The following is a 20,383-nucleotide window of genomic DNA, read 5'->3' as shown; positions in this document are numbered from 1 at the left end:
TGATGCGAGAGGCCTGCGCTGCGCTGACTGCACTGAGAGCTCAGCTCGGGGCTGAGCAGCTGCAGCCTTCTGCCGTGCACCGGGCTGCTCCTTGGCCTTGTATGGTGCTCTGGTGGCCAGAAAAGGGCAAGTCAGTATGAATAAGGCAGAGGTAGGAAGCTTGCAGCTTCCAAGAAATTTGTGTAAAGAGAAATGCACAGTTTTATAAAGGGAAATGTGGAGTGGGACCAGAGGAGGGCCACAAAGGTGCTCTGAGGGCTGGAGCACCTCTCCTATGAAGAAAGGCTGAGGGAGCTGTGCTTGTACACTTGGAGAAGGCTCTGGGGAGACCTCATTGCAGCCTTCCCATGTTTTAAAGGAGCTTATAACCAGGAGAGGAACCGACTTCTTTCAGAGGCTGATAGTGACAGGACACGGGGTGATGGCTTCAAACTAAAAGAGGGGAAATTTAGGTTGGGGGGTAGGAAGACGTTTTTTACTCAGAGTGGGCAAGGTGCTGCTGGCACTGCTGCCCAGAGCTGTGGGTGCCCCATACCTTGAGGAGCTTAGGGCCAGGCTGGGTGGGACCCTGTGCAGCCTGAGCTGGGGGGGAGTAGTGGGGGGTGGCACTGGATGATGTCTGAGGTCCTCCAACCTAAGATGCTCTGTGTTACACACAGACCAGTCATTAGTGTGCTGCCTGTGACCTTTCCAAGCTCATGCAATGAGTGCTGTTCTGAGGCATAGCAGAGCTTCACCCCAGCACACAGCCATGCAGGAGTTCTGACCTCACAGCAGCTGTCCCTGCACAGCAGCATGAAACCAGAAAGCACGGTCCAGAGGTGGTAAATTACGGAGCTCCAGGTATAAAACTTCCCCTTTAAATAACATCTCTCCATGCATCAGATAACCAACCGTTGCCTGAAGTGTAACTCGCAGTTGAAGAACTCTGCTGGATGTGAATATGAACCCAGAGCAGTTGGGAAGTGCTGCAGGTGGGGGGATGCAGGGCCACACTGTCCTGCTGAGGCTGAGTGCTCGTGTTTTATGGTGTAAAGAAGCATGGGGAAAGAGCCAGTAGCCAAAATATGTCTTAATTTATTAAATTAAATCCGGTCCCTTTGATAAAATACAAGCTCATTATATTCTCAGTTTGTTTACAAGCAAGTTGATGTTTTTAGAAATAGGGTGAATTAACAAGACAGGATAGACAATGCTTTTTTTTTTTTTTTTTTTTTTTTTTTTTTTTTTTTTTTTTTTCCCCACTTTTTCTGATAATAAAATCCAGGATTGAAATGAACCAAAATTGAACAAAACAGTTAAAAACGTTACAAAGAGATTAATCGAGCAGATTCATTTCTTCTTAGAAACGCGTGCCATGCAAAACCTTTAGCAGAGTTTGAATGTTTTGAGTGCAATTTCTTGAAAAATGAGTCTCCTGAAAAATGTTTTTGGCAAGCACTGCTGTTACCGTACATCCTGGGGCCCAAAAACAAGGGCTAGAGGCCAACACCAACCTTTTCCCCTTCCCCACCCCCCTGTCCACTGCTGCCAGGAGTGCCAGATTCTCACCTAATGCACTGAGAAGATGCTTTCTGCATGAATCCTGTGTAACATCCATACTCTCGTGCTTCCAGCTCTCTTCTTATCAGTTACCAGCACCAGTTGCATGTTTGCAGAATCCTCAGAGCTCGTTAAATCTGCCACTGGCCTCAGCTGGGGGAAGGTGAAGAGAGAATCCCTGTAATGAGCCCGTGTCATCTCAGATTAATGCCTTTCTCATCATTCAGTCTGAGGCGTTGCCTTTCATTTTAGCCAACGTATTGATATCTTCTGAATGTAGAAAGGAAAAGTTTTTGCATCCTTTTCTCCAAAATAATCAGTAGAAACAGGAAATAAGGAGCAGATTCATCATATTGCAGTAAGTCTCTGAGATAGCAACTGTAAAACCATGGGGGTCTAAAAGGAGGCTAAGAAGGATGGTTTCTTAAAACACACCTCCAATATCTCAGCAAAAGCTAAATCAGCACCGACCTAAAAAAATGAGCTTTAGAGCAATGCCACTGAAAATGGCTTATCTTAGCAATGAGGGATGTCATACATTCTATGCTAACGTTTTTCTTTAAGAAGAGTTTCTAAGTAACATTCACTTCTGGTTGCTCCTAGCGCTAACATTAACATCACCAGTAGGCAGGCAGAAACGTAGGCATTTCAAGGCAAAACTTTCTACCTCGCATATGCAAAGAGTTAACATTTATTAAAAGTAGAAGCACGTCCTCTTCCTTAAAGGATCACAAACTGCTTTAGGTAAAATCCAGGTGCAATATTTACATCCAATCCACAAGTATTCTACACCCACCGAAGCTCGGTGTGCGCTCCCTGCCCTGCACACACAGCTGCCCTGCACACACAGCTGCCCTGCACACAGCCCCCCAGCGCAGCCACTGCGGAGCTGCCAGCGGCTCCAGCATCCCTGTGGCTTCAGAGCAGCCCTCCCGTGCTGGGCTCTGGTGCTGAGAGGTGCAGGAGGCAGCTCTACAAGCTGAGAAGTCAGGCAGGTGCTCCCTGCCCCGCGCCGCTCTGGGGGTTTGGTTTTAGTTCTCGCTCCTGTTTGTGATTTCTCCGTCCCGCTGCCCGCAGCAGAGCTGAGGGTTGCTGCGTGCCTCGCCGGCTGTGCCGCCCTGTCAGCCTCCCAGCGTGCCGCCGGCTGGCACGGCGAGGAACTCGCTCCCTAAGGAACCGGGTCACGCCTCGCCGCGTGCTTTGCCGGCTCTGAATGGAGCGCTTCACAATCTGTGCGCTCACAGAAGGAGAGTGCCCAGCCCCAGTCGCCGGAGCCGCTCCCGCTGCCGTCGGTTCTCTGATCCCAGCGCTCCTCGTGAAAATTGCATAGAGACGCATCCAGTCGGAAGCACCGCTGTGCCGCTGCCTGGTGCGAGGAAGGCACAGCGTCACACGTCGAGGATCCGCGACGGCGCCTGGAAAACAGCAGAAGGATTGGGGGAGAACCTGGTCTTCACCTCCGGGATCTGCTGAGATGAGAGGAGAGCAGCATTAGAGCAATGCAAGGTGCAGCTTTCCGCACGGCTCGGGGGCTCTGAGCATCCTGCCAACCTCTGCCCCCTCCCCACAGATCCCCACAGGCAAACACCATGCCGTGCCACTTCAGGACCGGTGCTGGATGGAGGCAGGGAGCTGAGCAGCCCTCAGGGGAAGGCTGTCAGGGCTCTCAGTGCCCCAAAACAGAGCTGTGCCGAACGCTGGCTGTGCCAGCTATGGACCTGCAAGGACTCTCGCGGGCTATGAGCACCTCAGTTCTGGGAGCACGCAGAGATAATGGAAGTGATCAAAACTCTCATGTCTCTGGAGTCAAAATTTCACCCAGTGTGCACCTGTTGCATTAAGAATGAAGGACAGCCGGGTGCTCCGTGTCTGCATTAGAACCCAAAGGATTTGAGACAGGAGCAGTCGTAGCTGTGCGCTCAGCCCAGGACTGGGGGCATCTGCCCATAAAGAATAAAAGCCCTGCTGGCTGCTGAGGATTCTGACAGCACCACCCAGCCAAAGGATGAGGCCATGGGGAAAAACCTATTGATCTGTTTGTGGTTGTTGAGCTGCTCTGTGTTTTCCATTCCTCCGGGGATGTATCTGATGTGCTCAGGAGCAGAAGTGGCATCCCAGCCACCTGTCCTCTGCTCAGCAGCAGGGCAGCCAGCGCTCCGAGTCCTGCAGGCAGGTTGTCAGCAAAGCCAACCTGATCAGCAAAGCCATGGGCTTCAGGCAAGAGGGAAAGTCCGAAAGGAGTCCCGCTGTCTCACTCCTGTCGGAAATGGCAGTTCCTTGTCACCTACTCAATTTTGTATGCCCCTCCTTAGCTGTCTGTGCCAAGATGCTGCAGGGATCTCCAGCTCCGGCACGTGGGGTCTTTACACAGCCTGTAGCATAGTGCCCTAGGTGGCACGTGTTTCCATCTGAGATTTCACTTTTCTCTCTCCCTTCCTTAAGAAGTGGGAGAAACTGTGGGGTTCCTCTGGGACCCCCTCTTTGGGATCCTGTCAGTAGGCTGCAAGCACAGGAGGGCTGCATGCCTTAGAATCACAGAATCACCAAGGTTGGAAAAGACCTTCACAATCATCCGGTCCCACCATCCACCTACCACCAGTATCTCCTACTAAAATATGTTTTGCTGCCCAATTCCTGACTTCATCAAGAATAAAGAACTGCCATTTCACGGTGGCTCTGCCCAGGACTGCTGCCAGCCTCCACATCTTCCACCAGTCCTTCTCTGTTCGTAACCAGCAGGGCAGCCCTGCTGGCTGTCTTGCAGCTGCCTGCTGCACAGTACCACACTGCAGCACAGCACAGAGATGCTCCTCCACAGGCAGTGCCCCTGCAGCCCCCGCTGCCAACACCCCCTCAGCCCAGCTCAGAGCACAGAGCACAGGGGAAGCATCGGTGAGGTTTGCAAATGCTCTCTTTTGCCTGAGGTAAGTGTCCCACTTTCCGTGGGTATCGCTGCACATACCCATCCTCTGCGGAGGCTGTACTTTGCCATCTGCTGATTAAACATTTCTTCCTCGTGTTCTCCAAGGCAAAGATTTGCTTTATGCACGCCTCGCTCTCAGGCTGGGTGCAGCGGGCTGCAGGCTGTCCCTCCTGGAAGCCAGGGCTGGGCACCCAGCAGTGGGGCACGGCTTCATTCTGCACACCTCGCTCCCGTAACAGATGAGACATTCCAGATGTGCATTTTTGGGCTTTACCCACACTGACTTTGGGATTAAAAACGTGTTAATTACCTTATAGTCTGCCTTGTAACTTGTCTCCTGAACAAAATGGTCATCTGGGATAATGAAGCCTTGCTTCGTCTTTATGGGCTTGGATGGTTTCGCTCCAGTCCAAGGGCGATATTCTTGCCTGAAACAGGATGGTCGAGACAAAAGAGCCCATAAAACACAACAGATTCACTGACTGCCTCTGCTCAGAGCTGCTGCAAAGCCAGAAGGCAGATTAGTTATTGCTCACAGTGCTGAGCTTATCTAAACAGGGAATAAAAGAATGGAGCCTAGAGGCCTGAAGCTCAAAAAGCCCGGAGATGCGTGGGGCTGATGGGCTGCCCCGACTTCTCTGTTATTCCTGGCTCACTGCCTGGCCTACACTTCATTCCTAAGCACAGTTCCAGTCTCACAGTTCTGCTGAATCCTTGGCTGATTCATAGCTGTGCAGTACAGCCTCGGGGTGCACCTCACCTGGGGACAGATCAGCAAATCAACTAAATTATTGCTAGAAGATGAAGTTAGCATCTCTGCAGGAGGAGCTCCGGGCCGAGCAGTGCCCTGGGAGCACAGCCTTTCTGCAAGGAGCACCTGGCAGCACACCTGGGGTGCTCAGAGCAGCAGCAGGGTGACTCCTGCCACGCTGGGCATTGCAGAGTGACAGTGTGTGCTGTGAAGCCCTTTGCTCTGTGCTGGCCTGCCTCCATGCCCTGCAGCCCAGCACTTACAACACTCCTCCATCACAGTCGGCATTTCAGTACCTCATCTCTATGGCACGGTTTATTTGCCCAATTAGTAACCAGTGGCGGTCTGAGCCACTGCGTTATGGTCCCATTCCTCATTAAGAAACAGAGAAGACAGCTCAGCTAGCAGAGCAGGGGTAGCTCCGTGAGCCGGCCTTTCCTCCTCCACCGCACTCCTCTGCTGACAGCTGGCACACCAGAGAGAGCTCAGCAGCTCTGAACATTTCTCACCTTTTCTCCCTTCAGACTCAAAGCTGTGTGTACAGCCCGGGATCCCTGCCAGCAGGGCACTGAGCTGCAGGATCCTGCTGGGTGAGAGCCGGGGTGGGAGTGGGAAGGGAAGGGAAGAGAGGGGGTGGGAGAGATGGAGCCGGAGGGTACGACCCGCATGTGGGAGTGAGGAGGAGGAAAGCTGAAGAGGTGGCTGCTTCTGTCTCAGCCATCGCCATAGTGATGTCAGGCAGTGCTGGGAGCTGCTCACGCCTCAGGAAAAGGTGGCTCCAGGAGGTGGTTCTCCCATCTTTCCTTCCTTCCCTTTTTCCTCAAATGTAGGTTTGGGTACCTCCTCACTTAATGCAGCAGCCCATGCTGGCACTGCCTCTTCCCGCTGTCCTCACATGGCTCTGCCTCATTCCCCTGACTGAGCCCTGCAGTGTGTAGTCAGCCCAGCACCCAGCCCTACAGCCTGCCCTACAGCCAGCCCAGCTCCTGCACTCCCCAAACAGCATGACAGGCCAGGGTCTGCAGGACCAACTTTCCCAGGCAGCAAGACACCTAAGGGCATAAAGAAAACACTGAGCCTTGGTTAGAAGAGCTTTACTTCTGTTATTCGGGATAGGTGTGTTTCAGTATCTTGCTGGATCAGGGATGAAGCTGATGATGAACCACACTGCACTGTGCAGCCCCATCCCTCTGCCTATCCTGTGTGCCCCAGCTCCCCTTGCAGAGCACTGACTCATTTTGAGCCTGTAGAGCTCCATGCAAAAAGCCAGGGATGCAGGGAATGCCCTGAAGAGCAGGCTGCCACACTGTCCTTCCACCCTTCGGGCAGATTATTCGTTCGTAATTAAAAATATCCACTTTTACCTTTCTTTTGGCTCTGGGAAGACTCCCACAAAAGTCCCAAGAATGGCTATTGGGGTGTTTGCCTTCTGCTAAGTGCCCTGTAAGCCTGGTGGCTCAGCCCAATGTGTCAGCACGATGGGGCAGTGTGGTGGGCCAGCCCAGCGGGTGCGACGGGTTGCTGTGATGTGTTAGCACAGTGTCTGCACCGCGTAAAGGAAACACACAGGTCTGCGTGGCTCAGCCTCCTCCCGTTCTGGACAAGGAGCGCAGAGCGAGCTGCAGCAGGACTTGCATAGCGAAGTCTCACCGACGCACCGCTGCAGCCCGAACGGCACGGGGCTGCACCGCCGTAGCCGCGCGCCCCACCAGAGCTTTCCTTTCCCGCAGGATCCCGCTCTGCCACGAAGGGGGAACCGCGGCCGCAGCCAACCGACACGGCGAGCCGGCGGGCGGCGCGGAGCGGAGCGGTTTCTCCCCGCGCCCCTCCGAGCGCACCGCGGCCCCGGCCCGACCGCCGCGGTGACGCCGCCCCGGGCTCCGGCAGCTCCCGGGGCGCCGCCACGGCCGCTTCCCCGGCGCGGTGCCCGCCCGCAGCGCCCGCGCTCCGCCCCGCCGCCCCCGCGGTGCCGGTACCTGTAGGACGTGGTGGGGCCGCCGTCCGCCCGCGGGCGCCGCTCCGGGCGGCCGATGCCGGGCAGGGCGCGGACGGCGCGGGTCGGGGCGGGCGGAGGCGCCGTGGCTCGGTGGCCGCCGCTGCCGGCGCTGACCCAGGGGCGGGCGGCGCGGCGCGGGAGGGGCCAGGCGCGGAAGTCCCGGCGGTACTGCGTCTCGGCCGCGAAGGGCTCGGGCGGGGAGCCGCGCGCGGGGCCGGGCCGCGGGCGGGGGGCAGCGGCGGGCGGGCGCGGCGGTGGCGGCGGCGGCGGCGGCGGGGCGGGCGCGTCCTCCTGCTCCTCGATGTCCGAGTAGTTGCGGATGGTGAGCGGCACGGCCAGGTCCGACCTGTCCAGCTGGCTCCAGAAGCGCGCCAGGCAGCACACGCGGCTGATGCACGGCCAGGCCATGGCCGCCCGCGGCCGCCCCTCCTCCCGCCGCCCCCTCCCCGCTCCGCCGCCCCCGCGCCGGGATCGCGGCCGCACACGTGACCCCGGGGGGTGCCGGTCCGGGGGGGGCGTTTGAGCAGCGCTCGGGGCCGCGGCGGGACGGCCGGGGGGACGGGCGGTGCGGCGGGACGCGCTGCTGCCCGGCTCCCCCTCCAGCCCGCACGGAGCTGCCCCGGGCACCGCGCCGCCCCGCAGCCCGCCTGCATGCGCGGAAGGCGAACAATTGCGGCTTTTCACGCTGAGCCGTGACTCGACGCTGTTGTTTTTCCCCCCGCACAAACGCTGCCTGCCGTCTCTGCCGAGCAGCTGCGCGATTACCGCGTTGTGTTTCTCATCGCAACAACGAGCTCTTTGAAGAAGAGGGAAGAAAGCCTTCCCCGCACCGTGAGCCTCTCCCCTCCTACCCGCCCGCTGCTTACCGCCCGTTCCCGTTCCCGTGCCCCGCCATCCCGTGCCGGGCTGCCCCACCGCACCCTCCAGCACCCACCTTCCCCTCGCAGTCTGACAGCTGCGGAGCAGAGAAGGCTGCCGGGCTTTGGCGGACAACGCCGCGTAAAGGCTCAGCTACAAAATGACACCAAACTCCGCTCGGCAGTAGGAGCGCCTTTATAGCGTCCCGCAAGCGCTACGTGCTCCTGCACCGCCAGCACAGAAAACTCAGACGCTGAACAGCCTCTAAAAGGGGAACGGCGGCATCGCGAGCCACGGCTTTTTAGCGCTGCGCCCTCCCGCACCGCCCGCCCGGTGCCATCTGCTGCTGCCGGCGCTGAGCATCGAGCTGTGCCGGCTCACAGCCCTGCAAAGCAGCGTGCCCAGTCCTCGGGGTCACAGGGAGGTAGGACAGGAGGGAGAAGCAAAGGATCAGAGCTCACTCACTGCTGTTTAGCAGAGTTTATCCACATAAGAGTGTTCTAGTGTAAAAAAAGATGCAATGGCCTGCAGTTGGAGATGCAGCGTGCTGCAGGTCAGCACACCTGGCAGGATGGTGCAGCCTAGGGAAGGCCTGGCCCCCACCTGCTCCTATCCAAGCAGGCTTTTGCCCCTTGCAAACATACCCCAAATCCAATTTTTGCTTTCATTTGTATTTGGGGAACATTGCCCACAAACCATTCTCCTCAGGCAGTTGCTTTTGCTTATAGCAGTACTGATCTTGTGCTCCTCCATTTTTGCTGAAGCTTAACAGCAGATTCTGAATCAAATATTACTCCTCCAAAGTTTTTACAGGAAACGAGCAGGAGTTAAAACAGACAAAGCAGTGCAGTGAAAGCTCATGGTGAAATATCTAAAACCATACTGTAAGTCATTTTTCCACTGTATCTAATTATGAAAGAGATAAAAGATTCTTTGTCAGTGAAGTCTAGCAATATACAGCAGCATCTTGGAAGCAGACAAATTAAGACAAACTGAATGAGCCGAGGAATAAACCAGCACGGAGGCCTTGCTACCTGTACAAACCATTCAGTATTGCTTCCACGACCTCAGGTTCAGCCCAGAGGAGACCACTGGCTTATCTCACCCAGCAGGCAATATTTCAGCAATAAAGGCCACGGAAGTTCAGCACTTAGCCTTACTGCGAGTCCTGCCATGCCATGTCTAACCCACACCTTCTAGAAAAGCCAGCAATGGGCAGCAGGGGATGATCTGTCAGGGATGATCCCTCAGATTTGCAAACATTTATCTTCCCAAGTATTAAGCAACTGTACAAACATCAAAAGTCTTTTTGTCAGAACTTTCAGCCACTTTATTGGACAGCTTTTTCATTGCTTTTTCATTGCTCCTTAAAAAAAAGTAAGACAGACTGCTGGCTCAGAGAAATAGGCTAAAAAACTTTATTGTTCCACCTTTGTCAGAGTTCCTTTTCTAGCGATAGGCATTTCTATAACTGAAGTTAATGTCGGGCCTCTAAGAAGCTGAGGTTTCTAATGTGGAGTAGCAAAAAAACCCTCCCAAACCAATCTCATCCCTTCAGTATGGCAGTCGCACAGTGGGATTAGGGTCAGTTAGATCTTCCACCTCCTTTTCCTGCATTCCTTGTCCTCATTTCGTGCCAGGCTTTCACCAGTGGCTCTCTGTTCTTCCATATGAGCTCGTGGCCGTAAGTCACGTACCACCTGAGAAAGAAATGCCAGTCAGCACTAATTGCAACTTCTCTCTGCAGCCGAGGAACAGAACTACGGCTAAAGGCAAATAACTGCTTGCAATAGCACACAAGATAAACCAAGGCAGAAGTAGCATTTTTGGAAAGTGGCAATGTTAGCTAAGCCACTTGTCCTCTTGACTCCAAGAAAACTTCCTAACATTCTTGTGTATCACAGTCTTCAACATAAATGGCTTTCATGCCTTTAATTTCAAGCCTTAGTGACATAATTTAAAGAGATACAAAAAAATACTTTCATGTAACACTTAAATGTAAAGTTACTTGTGTTAATCCTAAGTAAACACTAAGTAAAAGGTATTCTTGTACATAAGCACAATGCAAACTCCCTCACTATAACTGCTCACACTCCATTCAAATAGCTTTTTCTGCAATGAAATAAAGAATTGATCTACTGGAGCACTCTGGATTGATTTATACTCATGCTGATACTGATGTGGATTTGTGTAAGTGATTACACAAGGGAGGTTATGGAGGAGAGGATGGGGGAGAGGTGGAACCACGTAACAAAATAATCACTGAATAGAACATATACATAAGAGAGAAGGAAAGATGCTTGTAAAACTTGAGTGCAACTGCTACTCTGAAAAAAGCATCAATTTTTTGGTATATTTATGACTGCATTTTTGGGTGACATAAATACATTACCTGCAAATTTTCAAAGCAATGTACAGAGTTGCAACAGTTATTCATCTCAAGGAAAAATCTGATCACATCTCTTTACCAGACTCTTCTAAGACCTCCCCTTACCAGAGAGGAATATGAAAAAGAATGTTTTGTAGCTGAGAATCTGCTCCATCAAATAGCATTACTGTGCTTTGTATCTGTTGTAGTTTCCATGGAAACGAAGAGGATGTATGACTTTTGGAGTGACCTACTTATAAGCAGCCCAAGGCAGTTCCTCATCCCTCAGTGCCACCCAGGCAAGCCAAAAGGTTGGACAGCCACGAGTAAGTGAATCTGTATTACTGTGAGAAACTGAGAAGGGGAGGAAAGCAGGATGTGCAGAGTGAAACTTTCTGCCGAGCAGAAGCAAAGGCAAACCTGCCTGGAGACCAAAGTAAGCATCCTCCAACCAGACTACAGCTTTCAGGTGCACTGTGAGAACAAACATTTAGTAATCACTGTGCTCTCTGACCTCAGGGAAAGTGAGGGAACGTTCTACACATTTCCACAGGATCCCAGGTTCCCTGATAACCTAAGGAATGCTGCAGAATAAACCCACTGGACACACTTCACACAACAAGCTATAAACTCATTCTTTATCTGGTCTACTTAGACATCAGGTAGGCTTTTAGCCTGTGTTTAAAAACACTCTTAGCAATGTGTGTGCAAGTTAAGACAACAGTGAGTGCAAGAAGGGGAAAAACTCATTAGCTAATGTGGTTCAAACATGGAACAATGCAGAACTGTTTGCTACAAACTCATTTCTAGTAGTCCTTCACAATTAGGTTGCAGACAAATACAAAAGCAGCAACACTGAAACACAGCATTAGGGGCTGCTTGAAGAATGCTGCCTCAGTTCATATTCATTCAACTCTAAATTGGTAATCAGAAATAAACATTTCAGACACAAGAATTTTCTCAACTGTTCAACTCCAGAAGCATTTTAATTTGTTATACCATGTTTTGTGAGAATCTGTTCTGCCCCGTGACTCCTCAGTGTGCTGGGGAGAGCAGGACAGAGAAACAGAAAGCCAGCCCACCTTACAGCGACAGGACAGTCAGACATCTAACCAAGGACAGCTCAGCTCAACTTCCTTCAGTTCTAAGAATCTGATAACAGTACTTTTCCACACAATTTTAAGACATTCTAAGAATAACACTGACTCCTCTTCAGTGCTATCCAAGACAACTTACAAAAATAAATAAATAACAATAATCCCCAAACTTCAGAGATAAGGGGTGTGTGTGTGGGGCGGGGGGGTGAAAATTGCCTAGGAGGGATTTAAATGTGACACTTACATTCCGAATAGAGCTCCCCCTAGATGTGCTGCATGGTCAAAAAATCTCCAGCCCAGAGCAAGGCCTGCAGTGTCAAATGCGATTATGGCTTTTAAAGCCTGCAAAGGAAGAGAACATGGAACAGACAGGATCAGACACAGTATGTAATGGCCACTGTAAAGCTTCACATTCTAGCAGAGACTAAAGATCTGGATTAAAAAGCATCCCATAACCTTCATATCAAAGCAATCACTGTAAAAATATGTTAGTCTTCCCAAATAATGGCTCATTCCAAGAGACCAACGGGAAGAAAATGAATGTTAGGACAATGCATTCTTTAATTAGAATTTCTTTCCTTGATGCCATGTGACACGTTAGAACAGCAGCTATGTTGCTGTATCAGCTTTGTTATTTTAAAAGCCTGTTACAACACCATGAGTTAGGCTACAAGAGCACTTGAAATTTAGAAATTAAATGGTAGAAGTTCTTAGTAAAGGCTGAATCAGAAAGTGTTCTGTAGTTTACACCATAACAGCTGGTGCTGTTCTTGTTTTACTGCTGTAATGTGTACTTCCTCATGGCAGTGCTGGCTGTGGCTCTGTCAGCATTTCTACCCTGGTGATCTTTTTCAGGAAAGATGCAATTAAAGTCTAGCATGCAAAAAATAAAAACAAGAAAAAAAAAAAAACAACCCACATCCACCCAAACAGAAGCGCAAGAAAAACACACAGGCTACATTTATCATCATAAACACAGCTGATAGAGTTCAACAAAATATTACAATCACAAATCTTGAAATGACAAAGCTTAACTGCTCTAAGTACCATAAGAAAACAACTTTAAGTAGTGGACTACAGAGGATTAACTTATTCTCCCTGTTCACTGCAGGGCAGTTGGACCAGATGGCCTTTAAAAGGTCCCTTCCAACTCAAATTATTCCATAATTCTGTGATTCAAGCAAGTCAAACAGACACAAAAAGCTTTTCCTAAATGGTGCAGTGGCTGTGTCTAAAAGTATTTAATCAAAGAAGATCCATCACTGAAGGAAAGCCCCAGTAGTTAATTTCTAATCCCCAAAGTGTTCTTTTAAGTATCAATAGGAAGTGTGCAAACAAGGAGGCAGGCATTCCCAGACAAGAGTGTTATTGCCCTCGAAGTGAAACTCTGCCTTCCCAATCTTGAAGAATTTTTCTCCAAAAACAGAGACTAGATATTAAATTAACCTTGTTAACTCTGTTAACAAGTGCTGCCACACAAAGTACCACCCACCAGAGAGACATCAGAACAGTATGTGTGCACACATCTCTCTGACAGATACACCTGAGTCCTTCTTAGCTTCCTTCACCTCTGAGTATCTGACTTAAAATAAATCCATGGAGGATGGAACCCAGGATAACTCTGAACTGACTGCACACGTGTATGTGACTGCTAGGCTGCATTCACTCAGAACCAGCCTCCAGGACTTCCATGAGTTTGTAGCCTTTTTCAAAGCCAATTTAACATCTTAGAGATACGAATGAAGAAGATGCTTTGAGGTGAAGGGCAGTTAGAGGAAAAATATTTTTCTTTGAGGTTCAAAGGTACTTACGTTTCCTGCTGTAAACGTGAACATGGGAAGAAATATGATGGCTAATTTTGCTTCTGGCATCTTTGTACATACAGCTGCAAGGACAGTCATTATAGCTCCCGACTGTAAATACATTAAAACACATGGGAGTAAGCTGAGATGTGACATGTGGGAAAAAAAAGAATTCTGCACCTGAATCTTTTTCCTTTTGGCTTTAGTTTTTCTAAATGCTACACCATATAGTACCACAGAAAATCTGAGAACAAAAATAAGAGTATTTAAAGACAACTAACATTAGTGTGCTTTTAGCAGGAAACTCCAGAAATCTGTATACACGTTAATCAGACACAGACATCTTAGATAATGGAAAACAAAGCAAGGAAAGTAACAGAGGGAGAGGAACAAGAAATCTTTTGTCAATGAAACAAATCTCTGGTCTGTACTAAACCAACTGCAGGCTTTTGTATCCATGGAAATGTTCAAAGCAAAAGATGTGAATACCACAAACTGATGCGATGTTGCAATTTCAATTAGCTCAGATTAATAAACCTAATAGAAATTGTTCCAGATATAATTTATTCACAAGATAAAGGGAAAATACACAGCACTAACAAAAATTCTAATTTAGAAACTGCTCATTAAATTACTCCTTCCCATTGAAAGCAAGAACCCAACTTCTATCTGTTTTTCAAAATTTAGGAAAATAAGTGGAGAAGTCTGTAAAACTCAGCAAAGGGCTGAGTTTCAACATTATAGTTCGGTAAGTGTTTTAAAATACTACACTACTGAAAACACCTGTACAAAACAGACAACCACGTCACCTCAGCCTACCTCATACCTTTCAAACTCTGAGACTTCTGCCCAGAAGGCTGCTCTTTCTGCACTGTATTCCCCAGAGGTTGCACTAGCAGCACATGCCAATTCTGAATACATGATCTCTTTCAAAAGTATTGTTTTTCAATTAGAGAAGATCATGACACACAACTATGTAATAACACACGTTACAGAACTGAACTATCTGCTCAGTGCCAAGACCTGCTGTCAGGTTCTCATTTACAATCCGCTATGATTACTGCTAGTTCTGGGTTGTCACTGCAAGAGATCTTAAATAACTGAAGAATATCCAAGCTCCTACCTGGTTACTTGGGCTCTGGTAACCCTTCCTAGTTAGTTTTCATGATCCAGAATATATTCTTTTAAGCAGATTAAAGAATATAACAGGCCACATAGCTTCACGGGGTACATAAGGTCTCTTATATTCTGAGATACTCACAGCTCCAAGAGATGGTTCAAACTTTCCTGTAGCCATTTTAGCAACATAACTGACAAAAGTGGAGATAACCCCTAGAAAGGAAAAATGCCCATTAGAAACAACATCACCAATGCTGACAAGAATCAGAAAGCTCAACAATGTTCTCTCTAAGTTTTGCTAAAGAAAGTAATGTACGGCTTTCTGTTTTGTTTTTGAACTTGAATAAACCCATGTAAACCCCATGAGTCCACACTACCAGCTATTTTGGTTTGGTAACCAAGATAATTGAAAAAAGAGAAACTTGTATTCTCATACAGAACAGTAGAAGCCCAATACCTTACAGTCATCAGGCTTTTGTGTGACAGAAAGTAAGCAGTGTAGTTAGTACAGAGCAATGCATGGCTCTGCACAGTTGCCATCTGTCACCACACACTTATTAACCCGGCACACTTTACTTGCACAAATGTATTTCTGTTTTCAAAATGTTGCAAACGTCTGTATTTCACATTACCAGCAGAAAGATACACTGCAATGAACTGCTCACATCCCAGAAGAGAGACAACACTGCTGGAAAAGCTCCATAAAACATACATATTTGCTGCCATGTGGAAAAGAGAGAAGTGACTAAACGTAGAGAGCAGCATGGGAGAACACAGGGCTTCTACAAAAGAGAAAAACAATTAATGAAAAACAAAGTTAGTGTTCTTATTTGTTTCAGCATGCAGGTCACACAGACTAAGAATTTATCAAGAGACACTACAGGTTAATTGTACTTTGAATCCTCCAACACAAACTATGTAATAAACCCACAAATGTACCAAGTTTCAAATTCCAAGACCTCCTGAAAAGCAGAACATATGCCTGAGATATGCAAGCTGTACCAACAGCTACTTTAGGTACCTGCTAGGGAACGTTTCACATAAAACTTCAATCTTTTGTGTGCTTTGGAAAGATTTATATATACACACATAATAGTGAGAGATTATTAGTATCTTAAGATGAACACTTATATGAAATTATTTTGCTAGGGAAATTGATTCCTAAGAGGTACCAGCTCTTCTCACTGCAACAATAGCCCTGAAAACATAAAAAGGCCAAACAGCAGGTTTAAAGATCAGCACTGTTTCAAATGGAGTGTCTGGAGTGACTGATGTGGATTAAAGCTGTCTTTGGTGCTAGAGACTATGCAGGGAATTCACTGAGTTTCCACCTCAGTAAAAATTATGGGGACAGCAGAAACTACTTTCCCAATGCATATTTGTTTCATCCTTTCAATTATTTTCTCTACAGTGAAAAAGAAAGCTAATTGTTGTGTTAGTTAATACTAGTAGCTTCTTTTCCTAAGCTCAAAACATTTCACACAAAGTAGAAGCTGAGGGTGTTTGTTTAGTTTATGTGGTTGGTTGTTTTTGTGATCCAAAGCCCAGCTTCGAAATGAGGAGAGTGTAGATAACATACAGAATAATGTCTGTATGAATACTGGGATGATCAGCATTCTGTGCAGTGAAGCAGTAGGGCTTGGTGTCACTAACTTCAGTATCTCTTCACCTTTAGAAAGGCAGGAACTTCAGCCCACTGAATGCAGGAGAAGGCCAGACATCAGACAACTATTCTGACACTACAATACTTAGAAAAGCACCAGTGGTGGGGTTTATTTTTGACTAAAATAAAAAATCAGATCAATCTAGACAACACGATGTGTTTGGGTATGACTGAGCTTATTTGCAGCTCCATCACCAACAAGCACAGCGTCATCCCAAGCTTTTATAGTATGTTCAAAGGCCCTGATACACACCAATACAGAAGAGTCACTCAAATTGGTGTTTACTTACTGGAGGATGGATCTGAGGTGAAATATGTAAACATAATCCGTCGCATACCAGGCAGCCTCCATAGACAGAATATGAAGACATTTGCAGCTATAATACCTAGTAAGAAGACAAACAGTATGGAAACAGATTATGAATATAACATGCTGTAATACTGTAATCAAAAGTAGGCTCCTAGTAACCATATTTCTCCCCTCACTATTTCTTACTTTTAGAAAAAGCAGCAAGAAATACAGAAAGTTCTACTTACAAACCTTGTAAACAGAACACACAACTTCAGCTGGCTTATATTAACATAGAGTTTAACAAATGCAATGATGCAGAAAATCTGTAATGAAGACACTCACTCAGCACACCTCCATTGCGCTGTAGAATCAATGAATGAAGAACCAGCTGTTTCTTGCCTCTCTAGCTACTTCTTTCCAAATACCACCAACAGGCTGACAGATGCATTCAACCATGCATGGAGAGAAGGCTACAGGAACCATATCGATAATGCATGGTAACTGTTGAGTCATAGCCTGAACCACTGATTGAGCACCTGGGGAAAGGACCCAGAAAGCCCTGGGGAGCACAGGTGAAGGCAATGCAGCTGTGGGACAGGAAGGGGGGGGGGGGTGCCTGGCTGCACCTCTCTTAGACCTCATTTAAGGGCTGACCCCCATTGGGGGAAGATCCCTCGTTATATGTTCCTCTCTTGTAGAGACCTTCCTCTGAGCCTAGATGTTCAAAGACAGGTGAACACTTTTCATTTTCCTTTGAAACACCATTCCATCTGCACTAGTTCCTTTGCTGTTATACTCATTTTGCTGCATTAATCTTTCCAATTGTAACAAACGTGCAGTACATGTTCTTTCCACTTCATAGGGGCATATGATTTTGAAGGAATTGTAATGATATGGTTAGGCATCAGGTTTAAAAAGTTGACTTGGTATTGCTAAGGTACAGTCATCTTTGTGAGATAGCAAACGTACAACTTTTTACTTCTCAGATGTTTACTGTGATCTTATTTAAGAACATGAATGATTAAAAACAATAATGAAGCAAACTTATTGTTTCTTATTTAGCGTACTTTCTCTATTACTATTGAAGCACATTGGCTTTACTGTTCTGAAATTGTTGATAGTTCTGTAACATCCCCATGCGGCATACAAGGAATTGTGTTTCCTCTAGTAAGAAAGCCTGTCTTGCTACAGCAAATACCTAAATGGCTGACCAGCTAGAACATAACATGTCAGACTAAGTGATGATACATCCACTGATGAAATAATAAAACAAATACACGGTATTCCTCTTTGTGGTGGCAAACAGTTATGTTACTTAACAGACTACGTAACTCCAGCCAACTTCAGTTGGATGAGAAAGCCCCACAGTTTAGGGGCATCTTATGTCTACCTAGTATTCAAAATAACACAGAATTGCACAAAGAAAGAGAAAAGCACAGAATTAGCTCATACTCCTAAAAGTATTTGCTGTTTCTCACAGTTTCTTAGAGAAACACTGCGGGGGAGGATTCTAGCTAACTCTTCATAATTTACTCACAGAGATGCAATATTTTTATGCACATAAAATATATTGTGAGAAGGAACTGTAGCAGAAATAGTGTAAGTGCAAGCGTAAGTTCACACATGCTTGGTGCCTAACAACCTAAATGCAGTGAGAAAGCCATCTGTTTCAACATACTGTACCTGTTTGCCATATTTCTCTTCCTGTCAATGTCTAATACTTGTAAGCTAACACAAACCTGTCACAGTCCGCTGACCCTCAGTCAGGTTATTCCACCAGCTGTTAACCTGAAACAGAGTTGGCATTTATCAGTGTTGCTGCAGAGCATTTGCAATTTCAAAAACAGCCACACAAGTTTATGAATGGAAGGTATATGTTTGAAAGTTGTCTAGTAAATCAGTTGCAGATTTCTGGACTTCTTACTGGTTCAGCTATTCAAGTTGGCATTTCCTTACTAAAGTGTCGTTACCTATCCTTCCTGACAAATCTACAGGTAGATTAAGAATCTTTTCAAAAAAGAGAACAGGGTAATTCACTTTGCACAACTCCACAGGTTACCTCTGCCTGTACTGAAGGAGGATCTAGTCCATAATGCTTGCTTTAGCAGATGAGCCAAAGTTAGCATAAATCCAGCCCTAAGCCTCACTCTAATGCTAACAACACACCACCCACCTTTCAGAGATTCCACTTTTGTGCCAGGGTCACTTTTGCAGAGGTGGCTCACAAGATGTGGATACCATTCCCCCTTGTGTCCAGCTCACCCAGCCCTCCTTCAAGTTTAAAACCCCTGAAAAAGTTTATTTTGAGTGCAGTCAGGCCACACACAAATTCCACCCCCTTTTCCCTTTTTGAGCTTTCAGAATGACTTTGGACAAATATTTAACTGCTCAATGACTTCCCGACTGTATTAATGAGTACATAGTCAGATAAATCAGCTACAGGCTGGGAAGCAGGTGCAATAATGCTATTAAACTATTTTCTATCTGATACCAGAGTTACAGCATTGTGGTTTTGGTGTAATGCTCTGGCCCAGGACACAGATGACACTAGTACATCCAACCAACTCCTCTGGTTTGAAGACACTAGACTAACATCACTCTGTTATAATAGTAGAAGTAGAATGCACTCGGAATTTATTGGGAGAACCCAAATCTTTGATAGTAGAAGTCACCTACTGAGGAGAGGGGTTGGGAATTCAAACCTATGAATAGGGTAGTTTTGTTTTACTTCTAGAAAGCTAATTAGCAGGTCTTCCCCCCCTGATTTTGAAGGAAAACAAAAGCATAAAGCTGAAATGATTTAAGACAAAGGTGTATGCGCTGAGCAGACTGTCCCCAGTGGGTGCTTTTCACTGTGCACCACAACATGCACAGTGCATGTGGCAAAACTGGCACTGCTAAATGCCATCCAGGAGCCTGTGCTGCTCCAGCACACGCAGCCCTGCCTCCCACAGAAAGGAGAATGAGTGAGCAGGCGTGGGCTGCCAGCAGCCACAGCAGGGACCTCAGCACATACTGGTGTTATTTTAGATTTAACTGCACCTAACTGAAAATAAAAGGGGCTGGTAACTTTTGGGATGCATGAGTATTGCACTACTTATGCTGCTGTTTACAGCCCAATTCCAAAGTGATGCACGTGGAAGAGTAAGCTTTCTTTACAAACACCTCCTCCTTGTAGAGTAGCATTAAGAATATCAATGCAATTCAGGAGCCAGAAGATTAAACAACTCATGTTTAAGGTTCAGAACGTGAGCCAGCTCTGTCATCTTCGGGAGCTGACGCCTGAATGCTTAGGAATGACAGCTGTTACGGGTTTCCAGCGCCGAAGAAGCAGAATGTACCTACGTTAGGTATTTACAAGCTACTACCGCGGCTCTCTTCTCCCTTTGCCGGCCCCGCGGCCCCGCACCTGCTTCCTGAAGCTCCCCCTCTTCTGCGGCCGAATCTTATCCAGCCAGTCGGCCCGCGCCTCCTCGAAGTAGCTCTGGACCCGGGACTTGAGCGCCTCGTACTGCCAGATGGCCGCCGTGCCGAAGGCCGTGCCTGTGAACTGTGCCAGCAGTCAGCGAGCGGGGCCCCGCGCCCGGTCCCTCCCCCGGCCGCCACTCACCCCCACCGCGAAGAGCAACGGCTTCACCAGGCGGCGCGGCGAGGGGCGGCCCCCGCGGGCGGGCGGCGGCGGGCACAGGCTGCGGCGGGGCGGCGGCGGCGCGGGCCGCGCCTCGGCGCTGCCGGCGGGGGTCTGGGGCTCCTCGCTCCGCGGCCGCACCCGCCGGAAGCCCCGCCGCTGCTCCAGCAGCACCGTCAGCCTGCGGGGAGAGAGCGGACAGTCACCGGACCGCCCCGCCGCCGCCGCCGCCCGCCCCGCCCGGCCGTACCTATGCGCCCGCGGGTCCCAGGCGCGGGCCCAGCACCGCCACGCCATGTCGGGCGCCTCCCCGCGCCGAGCGCTTCCGGGGCGGCCGCCGCCAT

The 20,383-nt window shown here is 48.4% G+C and overlaps 2 protein-coding genes across 3 annotated transcripts; both read right to left on the bottom strand.

The window, feature by feature from the left end:
- Positions 1-2,106: 2,106 nt before the first annotated feature.
- MAP6D1 (MAP6 domain containing 1) lies at positions 2,107-7,662 on the bottom strand. 2 transcript variants are annotated; one of them, XM_031605019.2, is made up of 3 exons: positions 7,193-7,662; positions 4,776-4,893; positions 2,107-3,011 (listed from the first exon to the last, which is right to left on the bottom strand). In XM_031605019.2, exons 1-3 carry the CDS (start codon positions 7,618-7,620, stop codon positions 2,931-2,933), a joined length of 627 nt encoding a protein of 208 aa, XP_031460879.2. In that variant the 5' UTR covers positions 7,621-7,662; the 3' UTR covers positions 2,107-2,930. The 2 variants fall into 2 exon arrangements, with proteins under 2 accessions (XP_031460879.2, XP_090003102.1); XM_090146976.1 differs by having other exon boundaries at positions 2,107-3,008.
- A 1,714-nt stretch (positions 7,663-9,376) lies between these two features.
- On the bottom strand, positions 9,377-20,380 carry PARL (presenilin associated rhomboid like). Its single transcript, XM_031605020.2, has 10 exons — positions 20,290-20,380; positions 20,022-20,220; positions 19,821-19,961; positions 18,151-18,199; positions 16,410-16,505; positions 15,089-15,238; positions 14,599-14,669; positions 13,347-13,448; positions 11,780-11,877; positions 9,377-9,770 (listed from the first exon to the last, which is right to left on the bottom strand). Exons 1-10 carry the CDS (start codon positions 20,334-20,336, stop codon positions 9,656-9,658), a joined length of 1,068 nt encoding a protein of 355 aa, XP_031460880.1. The 5' UTR covers positions 20,337-20,380; the 3' UTR covers positions 9,377-9,655.
- Positions 20,381-20,383: the final 3 nt, after the last annotated feature.

The sequence above is a fragment of the Phasianus colchicus genome, chromosome 10 (assembly GCF_987193195.1).
Source record: "Phasianus colchicus chromosome 10, bPhaCol1.hap1.1, whole genome shotgun sequence".
Lineage (NCBI taxonomy): Eukaryota > Metazoa > Chordata > Aves > Galliformes > Phasianidae > Phasianus > Phasianus colchicus.
This window is presented reverse-complemented; position numbering and strand designations above follow the sequence as displayed.